This window comes from Rhipicephalus sanguineus, chromosome 10 (genome assembly GCF_013339695.2).
Source record: "Rhipicephalus sanguineus isolate Rsan-2018 chromosome 10, BIME_Rsan_1.4, whole genome shotgun sequence".
NCBI classification, from domain to species: Eukaryota; Metazoa; Arthropoda; class Arachnida; order Ixodida; family Ixodidae; genus Rhipicephalus; species Rhipicephalus sanguineus.
In genome coordinates, this window is record NC_051185.1 from 27,040,378 (window position 1) to 27,059,419 (window position 19,042).

The following is a 19,042-nucleotide window of genomic DNA, read 5'->3' on the forward strand; positions in this document are numbered from 1 at the left end:
TATGCACTTGTTGAGGCCCGTAGGACCTCAATAAGGTTTTTTTTTTCATTTCACGGAGCTTCTCAGGGCGGGCTGCATGATCTGTACTGTTACATCCTCGTTACCACTTCTCAAGGTCCCGTGACTTCCATGAAGTATGGTGTTTTATGGTGAATTCCATTGGCGGATTCGGAGTGGCCGACGAACTCTACGCCGGAGCACTCCACTCCGGCAGAGAGCAGCCGAAGAAACCTGCCAATGGAACACAAGCGCCCTCGCCAGAGCAACCGGTAGGGGGCGCTACGCACACCTACTTCGCAAGCGCCTAGCATTCCTCGCGTTTCGCGCTGTTTTCGCCTTCACGGGCGCGAGCCGCGGAGATGATTAATTGCGCACGCGGTACGCCACGCTCTGCGCACGCGCGGGGAGCTTGCGACGTCCGGTCGAATCCGCCGCTTTTCGCGGAGTAGAGAGAGCTGCTCCGTGGAGTAAATCTGGCGCCTGCTCCAGATCTGCCAATGAAACATACAGGGAGCACTCGCAATCCGCCAATGGAACAGACTTGCTCCGAATGGAGCAGGAAAACTGCTACCGGAAGTGCTCCGAATCTGCCAATGGAATTCACCATTAGATGCGAAGCAGCTTTTGCTCGGGGCTGTGTCCGTAGTTCCATTGGCGATCGTCCGCTTTCTACCACCTAGCATAGCCATCCGAGCACGCGCTCGCGCCAAGGAGAAGCCCTCTTCCTCTTGTTCTTCGACCGCCTTGATGATGATACGTACAGAGCACTTTAGGGGCCAGGGCTGCCGTATGCTGTCCTAGCATAGCCTAACGCAGACAAAACCATGTGTGCTGGCACGCGCTAGCGCGTTCGGGCCTGTCTAAGGGGCTGGGTAAGACGCTGTGGCCTCTCCCCCTTACACTCTCTCAGCAATTATGTGATGGAGTCGGGGAACGAGATTCTGCAGACGCGCGATGAACCCGCGTGGCGTGCTCCAACAAGAGTTCGGGACGAGTAACAGCAACAGCAAATACAATGAATTCATGGTGTGCTCCACTTGCAAGGACGCGTTAACATCGGGCACGGTGCCCGTGATGAACGGAACTTTGAGTCGACCCATGCGCTCCTTCGCATCCCCACATGGTCCCTTTAGTGGGAGATGGTGTAACTTTTGTATTCTAAGTTAATAGCTGTGAAAAATATTTTCTCATTTTGTTATGCTAGATTGACATTTTTTTTTATCATCGATTCAATCATTACACTATATAGTGACATTCTTACAGTCATTTTTTTTTTCTTTTTTGCTGCTCCATGAAGTCACGCGTGCGGGTTGTAGTACTGACGCTTCGCGCTGAATCCATTTCGGCCCGCAAGTAGGGCTCACGTTCGGTGGGCTAGGACGTTCGTTCATCTGGATAAACCACATTGCGGCCAAGCCTCTATCAACCGCGTGCTATCAACAATGCGTTGGATAGCGCTAACGCCATGCTTAATAAAGGCGTGCATACTGCAATCATAGCAGCTCCGTCTGTCATATATTGTTGCGTGATAACGGACTCTCCTATCTGTATCCTTCGAGGTTAGTATAGTACCTGCGCCTGAATGCAGTTGTTGAAGACGCCCGGCTCCATGCACAAGCTCGGTGACGTCAACGTCGTATTGTTTCTGTTTCTTGCGCATGTGTGCCGTGATTCCTGAAGTGCTGGTCTATTGGTAGATATCATCAAATACTAGTCGGCACTCGTAAAATGTGTTGGAACACCAGAATATTGCAGGGGCACCTGACGAAAAAGCTGCTAGCGCTTTTAATCGGCATTTCTAAATCGGATACAGCCAAAGCAATCTTCAAAAAGGTCTTTTTACCACACTCGTACGGTAAAGCCTATGTAATTATGATTTTGTGCAATCTGCACATAGCGAAAATTTGCAGAGATAATCACTACACCTTAGGCGAAATAGCAAATAAGAGATATTGTTGCACTGTGCGGCGGCCTGGCTCTATAACGAACTGGCGACAACGTTTACTTGCAACCCAGCATGGCCCGGTACGCATATTATTCTATGTTCAGCAGTACCAGAAGTACTGTTGAGAAGAGCAATAGTACTGGCAAATTTTATTTCAAACGCATCGAAGAAACTCGGAAAAAAAACCTATTATGTTAGTGATAGTGATTATTACATTTTTATAAGTCGCATATGCGGAGTCACTGCAACAAGAGCTAGTTACATGGTGCAAACTTAATTAAAACCAACATATTGAGATTTTATCAAACGAAGTAACGAGCCCTCGAAGTTCTCTTCATTCAAGTTAGTAATATCTTGAATGAGATCGAGTACACGAGACGACAGAGAGACAGACAGAATAACCTTATTAGCAAGTTTGTTTGGACCCCCCCCCCCCCCCGAGGTCCCTGGACCACCGCGTGGTCCCACGCCACGTCTACATGGTCATGCCTCTCACCGCGATGACATCGGCAGCCCGAGTCACCGCGTCAAGTTGCAACGCCGGGTCCCCAGACGAGAGCAGGACCTCCCAGTCCTCCCAGCTGGAGATGGCAGGCTGTCCCCGCGGGGGAGGATCGGCAGGGCAGCCGAAAAGAATATGGGAAAGGGACGGCAGCATACGACAGCCCGGGCCCCTAATGTGTTCCGCACTTGAAACTATAGGGCTCCGTCCTATTCCCTCATCACGCTGTGTAATTCCATCGTCTTCGTTTTTCTTGGAGTGCAGCCGAGTCTGTCTTCCATGCTTCTAGCAACCACTGTAGAGCTTTTCAAAAATAGGACGCAGACATGCGAACACAAAGTCTTTACATTTAGGGCTCTCAATAACCCCAGCACTAGTGCGGAAAAAAAATTTACAGCATATCCACGGGTGAATGATGAAGAGCTTGGGTGGAGCTCCTGAAGCAATCATGGTTACACCGTGAAATCTTCAGTGGTTTCGCCCAGCAGTAATCAAAGCGATAGCCCAGTACATCATCAAGGACGTGACAAACACTGTATATATTTATACAAGAAATTTTATTAACCGTATGTGGTAGCTAGACCTGACTTCCGTTCCCCCTTCATTATAACGGCTTTATGGTCGGTGAAGTGATGGATCGGTGATGGGTCGTAGTGGGATGTTTGCAAAGACGAAGTAGTGTGCAGTTTAAAGAATCGGTTATGGGAGATACTGTTCGGGAGATATTGCCGGTTACGCCTTACGCCGGACGCCTTACGTCGGACGCGTGACAACTAAGAGGAGCTTCGCCCCTAAAAGTGCTCCCGAATATTCTAAAGAACCACCACTCATTCTACAACAAGACACAGAGGCAAAGCGGGAATCGCTTTGAACAAAGTGGTTTGCGAACATTTTCTGTCCAACTGTTTCAGCCTACGTGGCTTAGCCTCCCTTTCCCCTGACCCATTCGACTGATAAAGTTGTTATTCACTCACACAGAACGGTACACAGCGCGACCACCTCCTAGATAACATCAATTAGCAATCACCCATGCAGGCTATCTATTTCGTTCATCACTTCATACTTTGCTCAGCCTGCACGATCACTGATGTCCCAAAAACATCTCCGGACTCCCAGTGGTTTCTCTTTTTTTTTACATATACATCCACTATGCTAATCAGCCCGCAAATGTGGGACAGTCTAGCTAAGCGCTCTAGCGCCTTACAATAGTACCGGTTTACCTTGCAGCAAGTGTGGCACTACCGTAGTGTGGTGGTGCGCATGTCGCTATTTTAACCTGCAGTACCTGTAGTGGCCACTGTAAACATCTCATGTTACAATGCGAGTCGAGCAACTCGAGAAGCTCCACCTTTTTCAGATATTGACTCAACACGGAACGGTAATCACGTAGCGCACATGGCACGGTGTTACCCTTGCTGTTAAGGCACCCTACTGTCAACATTTGCAACCAGATGGAGTTACGGTCAGAGGCGACGGCTATATTTTCATGCTTCATTACGACAACTTTCTTTCTTTATCCCCTGCCTTTACAGATCTTGTTTAAGCATCATTTTCTACATAAAATAAAAACTACACGAATACTCAAATGAATTGTTTTACATAATCACTGTCGGTTTCCTTGGCTCTGCTTTTCACTTTTTGAGTCACGCTTCACCTAGGCTGCATGTGAAAAGAAACCTTTGAACCCAGTAAAGAATAAAAAATTTGCTGTCGGTTTCCTGGTGGAAGCGTTGATTCATGCGTGTAGTGCATTCGCCTACGATAGGCAACATTCCTCACCGCGTCACACAACGGCACGAATTGAATTGCGGCACGGAGGCATGTGAAAAAAAAAACTGATAACTTCCTCTTTATATGTTCTGCCATGATATACGGAACGAACAAAAATTATTGCCACGTCGATAACAACACCATTGTTCTTAGCTAAATATATACGGGTGAGTCCCAAGCAGTGACTATCAAGGTATGGACAATAACGAAAAAATGGCAACACATTGATTTAAGGGCTATCCAAAGCTTATGAGACCACACAGTTGCGATAAGCTTCATGACAAAAAATCCAATGCGACGCTATGCCAGTGCGGTATTTGCGCGTGTAGCTGCAATCACCATGCCGGATCTCAGAGGAGTTCACCGTTTTCGCGACCACGCAATCGCAGGCGTCAACTGGCGACCGACGCGCTTTGTCGACGAGGTGCCCAGTTCGCGTGTATGTGGCCTCTGTCGCATGATTCCGAAACAGACTATGCTGTTGCCGTGCGAACACGCTCTCTGCCAATCGTGTCACGCAGCCAGTTTCCAAGGGTGCAGTGGGCGGTGTCCTTTGGATCAAAAGCCCTTCGAGGAAGCGGAATGTTCCCGTTATGATTTACCGACGAGAAAAGCGAATACCTTGAAGGTGAGAGAAAGCTCTTTCTGCCATTCTTTGGCAAGAAGTATTCATTTCGAATATTCACACCACCGAATATACACGCCCTAGCGTTGTAGGTGTGGCAATGTATTACGCGGAGAAATGCAGCGCGACATAGACGAAGACAGGAGACACAGATAGACACAGGCGTAATGCTGTGTCTGCTGTGTGTGAAGACAGGAGACACACATGGACACTGACATCTCTGTCTCCTGGCTATCTGTGTCTCCAGTCTATCTGGGTCAATCTGTGCCTCCTGTAGACGAAGAGAGGAGGCACCGATAGACACAGGCGTGTATGTGTGTCTATGCCTCCTGTACAAGACATGAGACACAGACGTCTATCTGTGTTTTCAGTCTATATTTGTCTATATATGTTTCTTTTAAATGAAGACAGGACACACAGACATACGCATATGCCTATCTACATATCATGTCTATCTGTGTCTATATGTGCCTCCTGCAGACGAAGACAGGAGACACAGTAGACACAGACAGAGAAATGCAGCGAGTATGAACCAAATTGCCCAAATAAAGGTATTATTGGATTGTACTACAGCCGAACTTTAAAAACAAAACAGTTTTTTTATTAGTTACCCGAAAGAGCACCGCTCTAGGAGCTGGCAAAATATTTGTCATAGGCCACGACCACAAGCCATCACCTGCGCCGGTCACTGTGGCACAAGCGTGCCTGCAAGGAATCGTCCAAGCCGGGGTTGAAGGAAACACTGAAGTGAAATATCACAGTTCGTTCGCAAAAGAGTGTACAGTGGGGATCGAAAGAAACGCGAACATGCGGCATCTACATTTCTGCTGTTTCACATTTATTTTCAAGCGGTGGTAGCCTGGATAGTGATAAGAAGCCACTAGAATCGTCCATGATATAATCAAGAGCCCTCTAGCATCTTTTTATTGCCACCACCAAGGTCAGAGCGTGATGCAAACAGCGCGCCGCGCTGTGCACGTTTCTTTCCGTCCGCTCTGTACATCACATACACATTGCATTAGATCGAAAAGTTGAGAAAGGGTCTCATCTCAATACTGAGCACGAGTTTCCTTTCTGAGTCTCATCTCAACTGCTGCTGCTTTTGACAGAAAGCGAAAAAGTTTCTTTATGATAAATATATTCTTCCACATTCTTAGGTGCTAAACGATTCATCAGTATTTAATATAATAAAGTTGATACGTTGTTTACATTTTCTTTACGAAGGGATTACGCTTAACTAACAAGAAATTGTACATGTATTTTTTTCTTTATTTTTCGGTAAAGGTTTATTGCTGGAACGAAGCTCACGGTTGTCAGTACGAGGGCGCCGTGGAAGATATGCTGGGACACTACGAGAAGGAGTGCCCATTCCACGCCGTCGAATGTTTGCATTGTGGCGAAGCAGTCCTGCACAGGGAACTGGCAGCGCACTACGTGGCTGAGTGCACTGCCGATGTTTCTTTAGCACGGACAGAGAACGCGTCCACAGACTCAAGAGTGCTGACACTTCAAGATGTGAGGAATGCTCTGGAAGAAGTTAAGACGCTTTTGAGAGACCCTAACCATGACCGCGAGCTGCCTGCTATTCAGAGTCGGGTGAATGAGCTGATAGAACAGGTCCGGAACCAGGAATCCAGGTTCGCCGAAATCGCATGCGAGTCTGGATCATCTGTAAATGCAGAGACAGCTCAACACGGGGCCACGGCTTCCTCGGTCGTTTTGCAGGGACCGATTTCTCGGCGAAATCGAGCCGATGTAGCCGGCACGTCGTCGTCGTCGTCACCATCCTGCTCACAGGAAATGTTGATAAATCGAAAGCCGGAAGACTTCTTCAACCTGTCATCTAGTGTTCTGAGACACATGCAGAAAACTTCTACACAAGATTATCCTCAACATGTTATTAAATATTTTGGGTCTTCTAAAGTTATATGTCACTTGATGTTGAACAGAGAGCTGTCGACGACACGCACGTGGAGGGAAGTGCTTGGAAGTGTGACGTACATTGTGACCATCGAAAAATGTGACAAAGGTGTTTTATGGGCGGACTTGAAGACGGAGGTTTGCGTTATCAGAGTGCTGCACACGAAGGACTCGTACTTTACGATCGAAGTCTGGCCCTGTTTCACTTCTCTGCATATGCTCTTCGTGGAGATTAAATTCCTTGGAAGGCTGGAGGGCTCTCGCTGTTCAGCTCCTTCTTTCGATGTCACCGCGTTCGACGAGAAACGAGAGAAAGCATTTGCAATGTATCCTTGCGAGTCGCCTTTCTCAACTAAGGACAACAAAAAATCACTGGTTGATTTTCACGGAAGGTTCGAATTACCGATTGATAACTTGAAGGGTGCTGGTTTCATATGTGACGGAAAGCTGAATCTTGAGATCGCGCTCTCAAACAAATCGAACACGCAGGCAACGCTCTCCAATTCCTAGAATTGCGCCTCACCAGTGGATTGTTTCTAGTCATTTTTATCCTCTAACTCTAAGTACGTGCTTTCTAAAGTACAAATAAACAAATGAACCACCGAGCTCCATCCCAGTGACCGTACTATGCACTGTTAAATCCTCCTTAACATTTCACACGACCATGTGATATGAACTTCGAAAATTTCGGAGCTTTTCAACCTAAATAAAGAAATCACTGTGAAATGCTTTGCTTCTGGTTTTGTTATACTAGCTGGGGAACTGCGTCTATCGTGCATGAAAGGATTGATGCAGCTCATGGAATTTATTGCCTCTTTGCGCCAGTTTATACAGTGAGTCTATACATAGGCACGCGCACGGGGGGGGGGGGGGGCGCAGGGGGGGCGGCCGCCCCGCCCTGTTCACCAAAGAGGGGGGGGGGGCGCAAAGCCAGCCCCACACATTGACGTAACAGGAGGAGGGGCGCTGCGACTTGGGGGGGGGCGCAATGTCAGCGCCATACATTGACAAAATTTGTGAAGGGGGGGCGCTGCGACGAACCTTCGCACCCCCCCCCCCCTGAAGGGGAACCCTGCGCACGTCTATGAGTTTATATATAACAAGTTTATTAGTAACTCCGGGAACAGTTACCTACTCAACAGGAAATTATCATTATCATAAAATCCATTTCACCTTCAAATACAAAAAAGCGACTGTGGCCACCCAGACGGAGCTCAAAGGGCAGCTCGCGCAATCGGCGAGAGAGAGAGAAGAGAGAAAGGAAAGGCAGGGAGGTTAACCAGAGGAAGTTTCCGGTTTGCTACTCTGTACGTGGGAAGGAGAAAGGGGATGTAAAAGAATGAAAGAGTAGAACAAGAGTTCGTGACGACCGCAGGCGACAAAAAAGCATCGCTGATCCCTCCGTCATAGGAATCGGTATAACACGAAGGTGAAACGTATCTACACAGAAGTAGTGCCTATTCTGTAATGATATATGAGAGCTTCTACAATGTCTATTCGTGTTTGGCAGCTATAGCACCGACTGGCGTGGACGCACTCATGTTGACGCCTAGTTGGCAGAGGTTCTTAGCTTGAGCCGCAAACGCGTGCGTCCCGCTGGACTCTGTCTCGCTCCACCAAGGCACGACATTCGCCCGTCGAAATCGTGTCATTTCTGCAACGCGTATTGCAGCAGTATTGTTAGTCGGTGCTCTCGCAATTGAAGTAGTCGGCGGCGGAGAAATCCCCTTGGTGCATGTGGAAGCTGCACTACTCCGATGAGCCGGCGCACGCTCACACGAAGCGAAAGGCAAAGAACGTAACTGCGTCTAGGGTGCCTCGGCGACGCCAGCGCTTCCAGTGTCCCTCGCTGGTATCGAGACGCCTTAACTATGACCTCCGGTCTCGCACGCAATCTCGGAGTAAGTGCAGTAAGCGCTAGTAAGTGCAGATCGCGACGCATTACTTCTTTTCACCTCTCACAGCGGCAGCACCACCCCCGCTCCGTCCCGCCTAGAGAGCACCGTGCAAAAGAGAATGTGTGAAAGATATCAGGCACGTTCGTGAGGTGTCCAGCATCTGCCAAGCTAGCTAAATTGATTTAGCATCGGGCGCTTACCATAGCGGCTGCAACGTCCTGGGTTCGATTCCCAGCGGCGGATCCTTTTCTTGGTTTTTTTTTCTCTCTGACCCGTTGGCGTTCATTTTATGAACGTCATATCCTGTAACGGAAGTACTTGGCGGACCCCGGCATAAAACACTTTCGTGTTAAAACAAAGTCACGATCGTCCAAGTACGGCGAATTCGTAGAGGTGACTTAGAGCTTAAGAGTAATAACAAATTTGAACCTATCGTAGCTCCGTGAACAGTTTACCTACGGTCAACCATTACCTGCTCAACAGAAAACGTCTAGCAGGGATATTCCGCAGAAATAGCAAGTATGTGCTACAGAAATTAAGGGACCCCCACTACTCACCACTGGTCCACCTAAAATGAAGAATGGATCACACGGGCATCAGATACATACGTGGCACACATTTTGGTATTCTGCGGCTACAAGCCAGGCTTGGGGATTGTAGTACTGAGGCTTCGTGCTTAACCCACTCCATCACAGAAGTCCTCATTCGGCAGGGCTCGGGACTTCGCTTATGAAGTTAGTCCGCATTTCCGGCAAAGCTTTCGTGTCCACGTGCGATTAACTGTGCTTTAGACAGGGTATAGAATACAGGCAATCGCAGCGTACGTGCGGTTATCGTAGAATCTCAGTCCATCAGATAGCGCTGCATAACAATGAATGCAGCTGTTTATATCTTTTTCGTTTGGAGTACTGCCAACGCCGGCCCTTGTTTTCATGCTTAACAATGTCAAAGTGGTGTCGTCTTTATTTTCTTTGTTCCATCGCCCCCTGGTGTCACACTTTCAAAGTGATACTTACTGCTAGATTGGTGTACCGACCGTGTAGCAATCGACACATGAAAATGTTAATTTCTGGGGTTTTCACGACCCAAAACGAAGCATCATTATGAGGCACACAATAAGGGAGGGCTCGCGAAATTTCATCCACCTGGGGTTCTTTAAAGGGGAACTCCGGTGCCTTTTCGACCATATTGAGATAATGCCGTTTTCAAATAGTATAAACAGTCCTGGAACAGCAAGAGTGGTTCATTTTGCTGAAAGACTTGTCAATAATTTTAAATAAGCAATAAACGAGGAGTCGAAACCGAAACAGGGAGCTGAGCTGCTCCGTGCTGGGTGTGCGATGACGTCATGAAGTACGCTACACGCCGCCACGGCTCCAGGGTGTAAACATAGCACACGTGCTTCCTCTATCGCGCGAAAAGCAATCTGGCGATCTCATCGACGCGGAATCAAGCTGTGCCAGCCCGTCTCAACTTACCAGTGACGAGTTCAGCAATGATTGCAGCTGCTATATGAGCGCGGAAGCATCGTCTTTTGATTTCGACCTGCCGGCGCGTGAAGTAGCTGACGTGCCCCGCATCGATCTCCTCGTTGCTCAGTATAGTGCGTGCTTACTGTAAAACCCGATGTCAACGACGACTAAGACGCTAGCAGATAACAAAACCGAACAACTTTACTCGCGTCGTCGCCGCCTCGTAGAAGAAAGCGCGCGATGCAACCGTCTGCTTGGCGAAGCGGAGTTCGAAAAGAGTAGGCACGTTACGTCACACACACAGGGTGGCCCGCGTTAACAGGCGTGATTCTAGAATTGGCTACCAATTTTAAAATTCGGTTTCTAAAAACCTGAACGACTTACGGTTGTATAATTTGGCACATATCATCAGGGTACCGAAGAGAACATATTCTTAAAGTTTAATTCAAATCGGTGAATATCGAAAAATCCCCGGAGTTCCCCTTTAACGTGCGCTGACATCCACAGGTCGGCAAACTCACTCATGAGTTGACTCACTCAGACTCACTCAGACTCACGTTGAGCCGTCAGTCTGAGTGCGTTCGAGTGAGTAATGTTTTCGTGATTTTGAGTCCCAGTGAGTCCGACTGAGGAAAATTTTCGTGAGTCTTAGTGCGTCCGGTTTAGGAAAAGTTTCATGAGTCGAGTAGGAATGAGCACAAATTGCGAAGTATATTTCTTGGGTGAGCCTGAGTGAGCTCCACATTTTTTGCTGGCATATGGTCCAATTTACTCAACTTCAGCATTACTGTCAGCCTTATGTCATCGCACGTGTATACTCACAGCTACTCACACATACTTCTAACACTAGCTTTCATACGCCGTCTCAATATTTATTGATCAGAGTGGTTAGTTGCGGAGGATGGGGGGGGGGGGGCATTCGTTTGACTTTTCTCTGGCAGAATCTTTCACGGGAAGTTGTTGATAAAGATATATTGTGTAAGTCGTCTCGTTCAATAAAAGCGTTTTTACTGGATTACAACCATTAATAACTTTTGAAAGCACGAGAATACAAGGCGCCAATACAGCGCCAATTATTAGACATTTTGGTGTTCAAAATGTATTGACGCTACGGTCGCAAAAGTTAAGTATACGCCATGGACCCACGAGTCGATTCTCTCAGACTCACTCAGGCTCAGATCGAGCCGCGAGTCTGAGTGAGTTCGAGTGAGTAATGTTTTAGTTAGTCTGAGTCCGAGTGAGTCCGGATGAGGAAATTTTTGGTGAGTCTGAGTCCGAGTGAGCCCTAAGGGCAAAATATATGTCATGGGTGAGTCTGAGTAAGCCCCACATTTTTATCCCGACATATGCTGACATCTCACAGAACAATGTGACACAAGTCATTCTCCTTTCGAATACAAATGGCTGACAACCCGTTTTGTGACAACTGTGGTAGCGAGGAGACACTACAGCACATCTGCTGCGACTGTCCTCGCTACAATGCGCAGAAAATATTTCTCGCAGTCGCTCTTGCTCGCATAGATCCCAGACCGATGACGGCAGAAACCATTCTGGAATGTCGTCCTGAGAGGTCATCGCGGGTGAAGGCGACGAAGGCAGTGCTCAACTTCTTGAAGGCATCAGACCTGTACCGGCGGTTATAGACTAACGACGCTAGCATGACTGTGAGATGTGTGCGATTTTTTGTGCGTGCGTGTTCTCCTTCTCTCTCTCTATCTTTATATCTCCCCCATCCCTTTCCCCAGTGTAGGGTAGCATACCGGTCCTTCTAGACTGGTTAACATCCCTGTTTTCCTTTCTCTCCGTCTCCTCCTTGAAAAGCTGTTGAACGCCACAAGACAGCCGGGGCTCATTACTGGATTCATTATGGAATGATTTTCAGCGCGCACAGAACAGGAAGCAGACAAACAAGCGCGGCTACTGTAGGAAAATGTAGGAGTAGTTTTATTCGTCATTTCCGAATGTCATGCAGCGATAACCAACTTCGAACACATGTTTTAGCATAGTCTTACGGTAAAGTGTAAAAATGCCATCTGTTGACGATTACATTGAATGTCAATATTGAAAACTTCCAGCCGTCAATGGGTGCAATCTAACCCAAATGACAGATGCAAGTTCACTGAGCATTCATCGTGCTAACGAAGTGGCCATAACGTTTATCTAGCTATAACACACAATAACCCGATGTGCATATTATACCATTGCGGCAGGTTTTCGAAGTAGTAATGAATGTGTGGATTAGAGTAATTCTAACGCGTGTGTTCGGAATTTCCTCACCAGCAGCAAGCACGGGGCGTAGATTCATGCCCAGTGGCACATAGCAAGGAAATGTGCCAGATGATAGATGACAGAGCGATCTCAATATGACAGCACCTTAAGCAAAACGGTCCAGGTGTTTATTACGTCTCCAAATGATTAACGTGTTGAACAACTACTTTAAATTTTTAAACATTTGCAACGGCAATTAACAATCATGATCTCCATTCTCAGCCTCTATTATGTCCACTCTAGGTCGAAAACTTCTCTCAACGATCTCCATGTTAGACTGTCTTGTGTGAGCTGGTAACATGTGATCTCTGCGAATTTCGTAATTTCATCACTGCATCTAACTCTCTGCTGACCTCGGCCTGCGTTTCCCATCCCTTAGAATCCATTCCGTTGCTATAATTGACCACCGGTTGCTTGTCCTAGGTACTAAGAGCCCGGTCCAGCGTTACTTTCTTCACATAACGCCAACTTGAACATAAGCTATCTCTCTTTCTTCGACCCATTCTGCCTCCGATCTCTTAACGTTACTCCTGTAATTTTCCGTTGCGTTGTGCGCTAAGTGAAACTTTAACTTTTCCACGAGTTCCTTCGTTATCCTCCAAGTTTCAGCCGCACATATTAATACTGACAATATACACTGATTACATGTTGTTCGCTTTGTAGATGGCGGCGAATTGTCTGTCATGATTTGGAAATGCCTGTCGTATGCGCTCCAGACTCCACGTACTCTTGGGTGAACTTCATTTTTTGTAAGTAGGCTGCCCAATTAGTAATTAACCTGTATCTACAAACCCTACCTTCAAGTTTTACAAAAAAGCGACCATGGTGACCCAGAGTGAGGTCAAACGACAGCTGGCAAAAAAAGGAAAGAAGATACGCAAGCACCCCACGAGCTCCCCTCAGTTCTCGACGCTCGAGTTTCCCCCTGAACATTTTTTTCTGTGTGAGACCTCGATTTCAAACTCTACGCTATTTCGAAAGAAAGCGAACACCTCTATAAGGTGAAGGTTCTTCGCGAATACGCTATGAGAAGACACCCACGTTTCTCCGTCGAACATAAAATCACTGGAGTCTTCTTGAGCGGAGGGCAATGAAAACTTCCAATCTTGATTCCAGGTTTCCACATTCACGACAACAGAAGGGGACCAATGCCTGGAGCCCATTATCCTCCTGTAAAAGTCAATCTTAATAACGAGATCACCGTCAGTGATAGAGACCTTAACTGTAAAGTACGCGTCCATCGTGTGCAAAACAGTAATTTCAGCAACCTGCGCGTCCCCTGCGAATAGTCCAGAACTTTCAGAGGGAAACATGTCGAACTTCATTCTGTACTTCACGCTCCTACGCACTTCGCTCCATGAACGTGTAGTCGAAGGTGCCGTGATTAACTCTAGATCACATCGATATTTCCGAGGGTTAGGGTTAACAACGTAATGTTGCGGATAATCCTGCGTGGATGTTTTCCGCATGTTCCTCATAACATCTCGGGGCAGGTTGGGAAACGAAACCGGCTTTAGGGGAGCCGACCTGTTCTGCGGGCACGACAGTGACGAGGACGACGTGCTTGCTTCGGTGCCTATCGAAGTCTTCGGAGTCCTCCGAGAAGCAGGCTCCTGCTTCGAGGTCGAGGTAGTCCGGGCCGCGTTCTGAGCGGTCTCTGCATTTCCTCCGACCTCTCGATAAACCTCGGCCATCCTGGATTCCTGGTTCCTGACTTTTTCTAGGAGCTCGTTGAGGCAACTCTGAATGGCAGGCAGCGTCTCCTCGTAGTTGGCCTTCGTCAACAGCGTCTTGAACTCTTGGAGGGCAGCGCCAACGCCTTGAAGAATCGTTTCCCTAGATTGCGAGGAAGTGTTCACTGCGCTTGCCGGTGGAGCACCAGTAACACATTCGGTCACGTAATGCGTCGACAAGTTCCCGTGTAGGATTTCCTCACCGCATCGCGTGCATTCCACTGCGTGGAACGTGCATTCCTTCTCGTAGTGACGCAGCATATCTTTCACGGCGCCCTCAAAATCGCAGCCGTGTGCTTCATTCCAGCAGTGTACCTTTATAGAAAAAAATAAAAGAACAAGTACTTCATATGTATTAGCTCTAAGTATTCAATTCGTAGTAGACAGTGAAACCTTATTGGCGGAGACATCTACTAATTGCACAGAACCACGGCGCCATTGGCATGCACCGGAAAAAAGAGAGCGTAACAAAATATTGCTCTATGTTTGACGAACGCCAAAGCTTAGACGAAACTCTGCAAGGCGAGAATTCGATTCGTGGTTCTTGGCAAGCCTTTGTAATAATGTCTCCTGAAGTTGTAGCATTTCCCTAGGAATCTCTCTTCGATTTACACATTTTTTTACGTATAAAGTGCGAACTTTCATCACAGTATTTCTTCTGGCCTGTCTGGGACGACATTTTCTAGGTAGGCTTGAAGCACACCCACCAGCAATGCTTAGGGAAGGAAGTCATCATAATCGTAACCTCGCCTTTTTGGTCGTCAGTGCTTCCCCAATTATAGTTGCGAATTGAAATACTGCCGGTTTATTCTCTATTTCACAGCGCTCGCTATGTGTGCACACATATTCTACCTCTTCCTGTGAAGCTTCGAACTGCTACATACACTCACAATATGTTAATGGCGATTCCTAGACAAATCGTTCCAGGTATCATGAAAGTCTGACAGGTGTAGACATGTATGTCTCAAGGCGCAGAAAATACCCCTCATACGCAAACAATTAGAAAGCGCATCGTGAATTTACACAAGTTTAAGGCAGCGGCAAATAACAATCATAAATGTAAGAACAGCGCAGCAGAAAAGGACTCGCGACGAACACACACATTCCTTGTCTGTTGTGGCAGTCCTCACTTGTTCCCCAGCCTTACAATTGTTATGTCCTCCCAACATGCCCAGTTTTCACCCTTCATAGCAAATAGATTTATCTTTAGCTGTGCAGCTCATGCAGATGTGAGGCCACGGTGCCACTGATCAATGCACACAGATGAAAAATAAATGAGTGATTATTCAGTTCATTAAAGCAGCACGCGTCCGCTATAGTTGCATTTTGCTGTACCTTAATGACACCTTCGAAAGTCGGTGAAAACAAACGTTTACTTCAAGGCGAAAAGTATTATTCGATATGTATATCGTCTGCGCTGCATATTTCTTCTGGTGTTACTTAGAGAACGCTGTTACATATGCAACTTTTGACCCTGTATATTCTTCGTTCGACCCCTCTATGAGCTAAGGAGTAGCTGGCGCCATATTTCAGCACCAGCATCTTATATCATGTCAGTAAGACCGGTGTCACACGGTGCACTGCTGATCGCGATTAACTTCGATCGGGATCGAATTTCTCAGCAGTGATTGACTCCCTCTTGCGGTTTACGTAAATGAGCCTCTCACGATAAAGAAATTCGATGCAGACGAGGCGTGATCGCGATCAAAAGCGACCGTGTGACACCGGTACAAAAATTTAAAAAAGGAACAATTTATGCTATAGTGACACTGTCAGGGTTAGCGTTAGGCCTACAGATATGCAGCTATGCAAGCGGTGCCGAAAAAAAATCGCATAAGAAACAAAACGCTCGTTTCTTTTTCTCTTTTTTTTTTTGCTGTCTCACCTTCAGTGCATTCACTTTCCTGGTCGGGAAGTGATGGCCGAAGCATTCCGCTTCCTCGAACGTCTCGTGATCCAAAGGACACCGCCCACGGACACCTTGCGAGTTGGCGGCGTGACACGCTTCGCATAGAGTGTGCGAGCACGGCAGCAGCAGGATGCGCTTCGGAATCAGGCGGCAGAGGCTGCAAACACGCGAATCCGCACCTCGTCCACAAACCGCGTCGGTCGCCAGTTGGCGCCTTCGACTTCGTGGTCGCGAAAACGGTGCACCCGTCCCTGTGAAACATCCGGCATATTGGTCGATGTCTTTTAGACACGGCTTCTGCGCTGCTACAACGCCTACTGCCGTACCACAAGAGAGCTTATCTCTGCTCAGCGGTCTCGTACACTTCGGCTTCCATAGCAACAGGGAGAGATAGATAAAAAACGGGCTCACCTTCCGGTTATCGTCCGTACCATGCACTTCTGGCGCGCCTTGCCTTTTATCACGCGGTGAACGACATTGTGTTGATTTATCACCGGGCCTAGTAATCTCTTCGTACGTGGCATTTATTACTTATTAAAGCGAAAGCCTTAGATGCCTCATCAAACGCGAAAATTGACCGTCGGCATCGGCTTCCCGCGGCGTCGGGCACAGCAGGAGTGATGCAAAAATCATCACGTGATGATGTCATCATGATTTCACATATCTCAGAAAATTGTGACGTCATCACGACGTCACGAATTCTGGCGTGAGCTCACATGATGCCGCCATTACATGACCTTATAGCTTGGTCAAAGGTGGGCCGATCACGGAAGCAGTGCAAAACCAGGTAAGTGCCTCCGATCCTGGAGGCAGTGCAAAACCGCGCTAGGTGCACAAAGCTTTCGGACGGTGGCGGGGCAGGATAAATACATCGACCGAGAAGAAAAAGAAGATGGCTTTCGCCTTCAACTCATCCTAGGTGAATGCATATGGGATCCTGTGAGTTTCTTGCGCTGATTGTTTTCGATGCTGTTTGTACACTGCACGGCACACAAACTGTGTCTTTTTTGTCGTTGTTGTAACTGCTTCTCGCACTTTACATGAGGTGCCAAGGGGGCTGAAGCACAAAACGGACAAATTGGAGGAAGGCTGACAAACGACAGCTGCTTATTTTCAACCGAGGTTTATTGCGGAAGCACGCAAGAAATATATACACGAGGAAAGACATAAGGTGACGGTTTTCGCAATGAACCTCAGTTGAAAGTAAGAGCCTGTCGTTCGTCAGCCGTCGTCCCCCCCCCCCCCCCTCCAATGGTGACCATGCTTCACCAACTAGTCCGAACTTCCACCCTACTAAATAACGTGCCCACTCTACATTTTCTTTTAAGTACGGAGCACTTTACGGTCCCGGCTGTTGTCTTATGTCATCTCATGTCATTTGCTATCATCTGTCGTCTCATGTCGTCGCTTGGCGTCACGCAGGCAAAACCATGTATAGCATACCTATGTATGACATAGCTATGCACATTAGAGTATAGCAATCGGGCGGGAAAGGGAAGTGGGGGTGAGATGTAGTGATTTGAAGGTGATAGGGAGGGAAATAAGGAGGGCGCCACTGCGTCACACCTGGAGGCTTTCTTTCATGCCATGGTCATCGAGCAGGCTGCACCTTTGGAACGCCAGCGCTTGCTTGCCCGTGAACGCCAGCGTCGCCGAAGGGCAGGGGAATCACCGCCCCGCACTTACTAAAGCTTTCACGTTCAGCGCAACTGCTTAACTGTTTCTTTGCTTGTATCTTTACATAGTGCGCCCATTGGAAACCACTCCTGTCCTGTTCTGATCTTCATCGTAGCTTGGTCAAAGGTGGGCCGATCGCGGAGGCAGTGCGAAACCAGGTGAGTTGCCTCCGATCCTGGAGGCAGTGGCAAACCACGTTAGGTGCAAAAAGCTTTCGGGGGGTGGCGGCGCAAGAACAATACATCGATTGAGAAGAAAGAGAAGATGACTTTCGCCTTCCAGTTGTCTCAGGTGAGTGCATAAGCGGCCCTGGGAGTTTTTCTTCTGCCATGACGAATAAAGTGGGCCTTTTCGATTTTCATTCAACTTCTGCCAAATCGCGAGCAGTCACAAATGTGTGCATTGATTGGCACATCTTTTTTTTAAGTTAGAATGTTTGTTGTATCCTTTGTTCGTCGTCCCAGCCTCAATCCACCGCTTGAAGATTGCTAACATGTGTTACCAATTTGGCCGAAAGTCTTTCCTTCCGTAGTTTGATGTGATGAAACACGATTGCGATGTCGATAACTAGTTTCTGCATTCGCGTACATCACCAGTAACAAAAACTCACAGAGTCTCTTATATATTCGCCTATAGGACGACTAAAAGCAGAAGTCATCTTCTTTTTCGTCTCACTCGATTGTATTGATCCACCCCCTCCAAAGCTCTCTCCATGCAAAGTGGTTTTGCACTGCCTCTGGGATCGGAGGCATTGTCAGCTTTCTGCAACTCACGTAGTTTTACATTGCCTCCGGAACCGGCCCACCTCTGACATCATCGTGCAACGTCGCGTTATGTGACGTCACGATGAAGCCACGGTGTCTACATCAATCTTGGCGATCTGTGAGTTCATAATGATGTGACAGGGTGACGTCATCACTTGACCTGTTTTTTTTTTTTTTTGCATCACTTTCCGACGGTCACTATTCGCGTCTGATGAGGCATCTATAAGCCCTTCGCCTAAATCACTTGGAGTGGCACGTTGCCATGGAGACACGGACACCACTGCTTTCGTCTGCGTGTCCACGTGCGTTGGCTGGCGTTTCATGTCCACGCCTCGCTTCTCGGAAGAAAACAATAAAATAGATAAATTGCACGCGGAACGAGAAAAGAGCAGTCGTGTATGCGGCCTATATAGCGAAGTTGTCCACACGAGAGTATCGTACAATGTGCACGAAAGGCTTAACGTCTGCACATCAAAACGACTCTTCGCGTGCTCGTGATGCGCACGCCAAAAGAGTGCCAGTGTCCTGTGCGGTTTACTTCGGGATTGCGTGAACGCGA

General features: G+C 47.7%; 1 protein-coding gene across 1 annotated transcript; it reads right to left on the reverse strand.

Annotated features, from left to right (window-relative positions):
* Positions 1-6,530: 6,530 nt before the first annotated feature.
* On the reverse strand, positions 6,531-16,374 carry LOC119406289 (uncharacterized). The gene is made up of 3 exons (XM_049420033.1): positions 16,019-16,374; positions 13,733-14,448; positions 6,531-6,693 (listed from the first exon to the last, which is right to left on the reverse strand). The coding sequence occupies exons 2-3, from the start codon at positions 14,392-14,394 to the stop codon at positions 6,531-6,533; spliced, it is 825 nt and encodes a 274-aa protein (XP_049275990.1). The 5' UTR covers positions 14,395-14,448; positions 16,019-16,374.
* Positions 16,375-19,042: the final 2,668 nt, after the last annotated feature.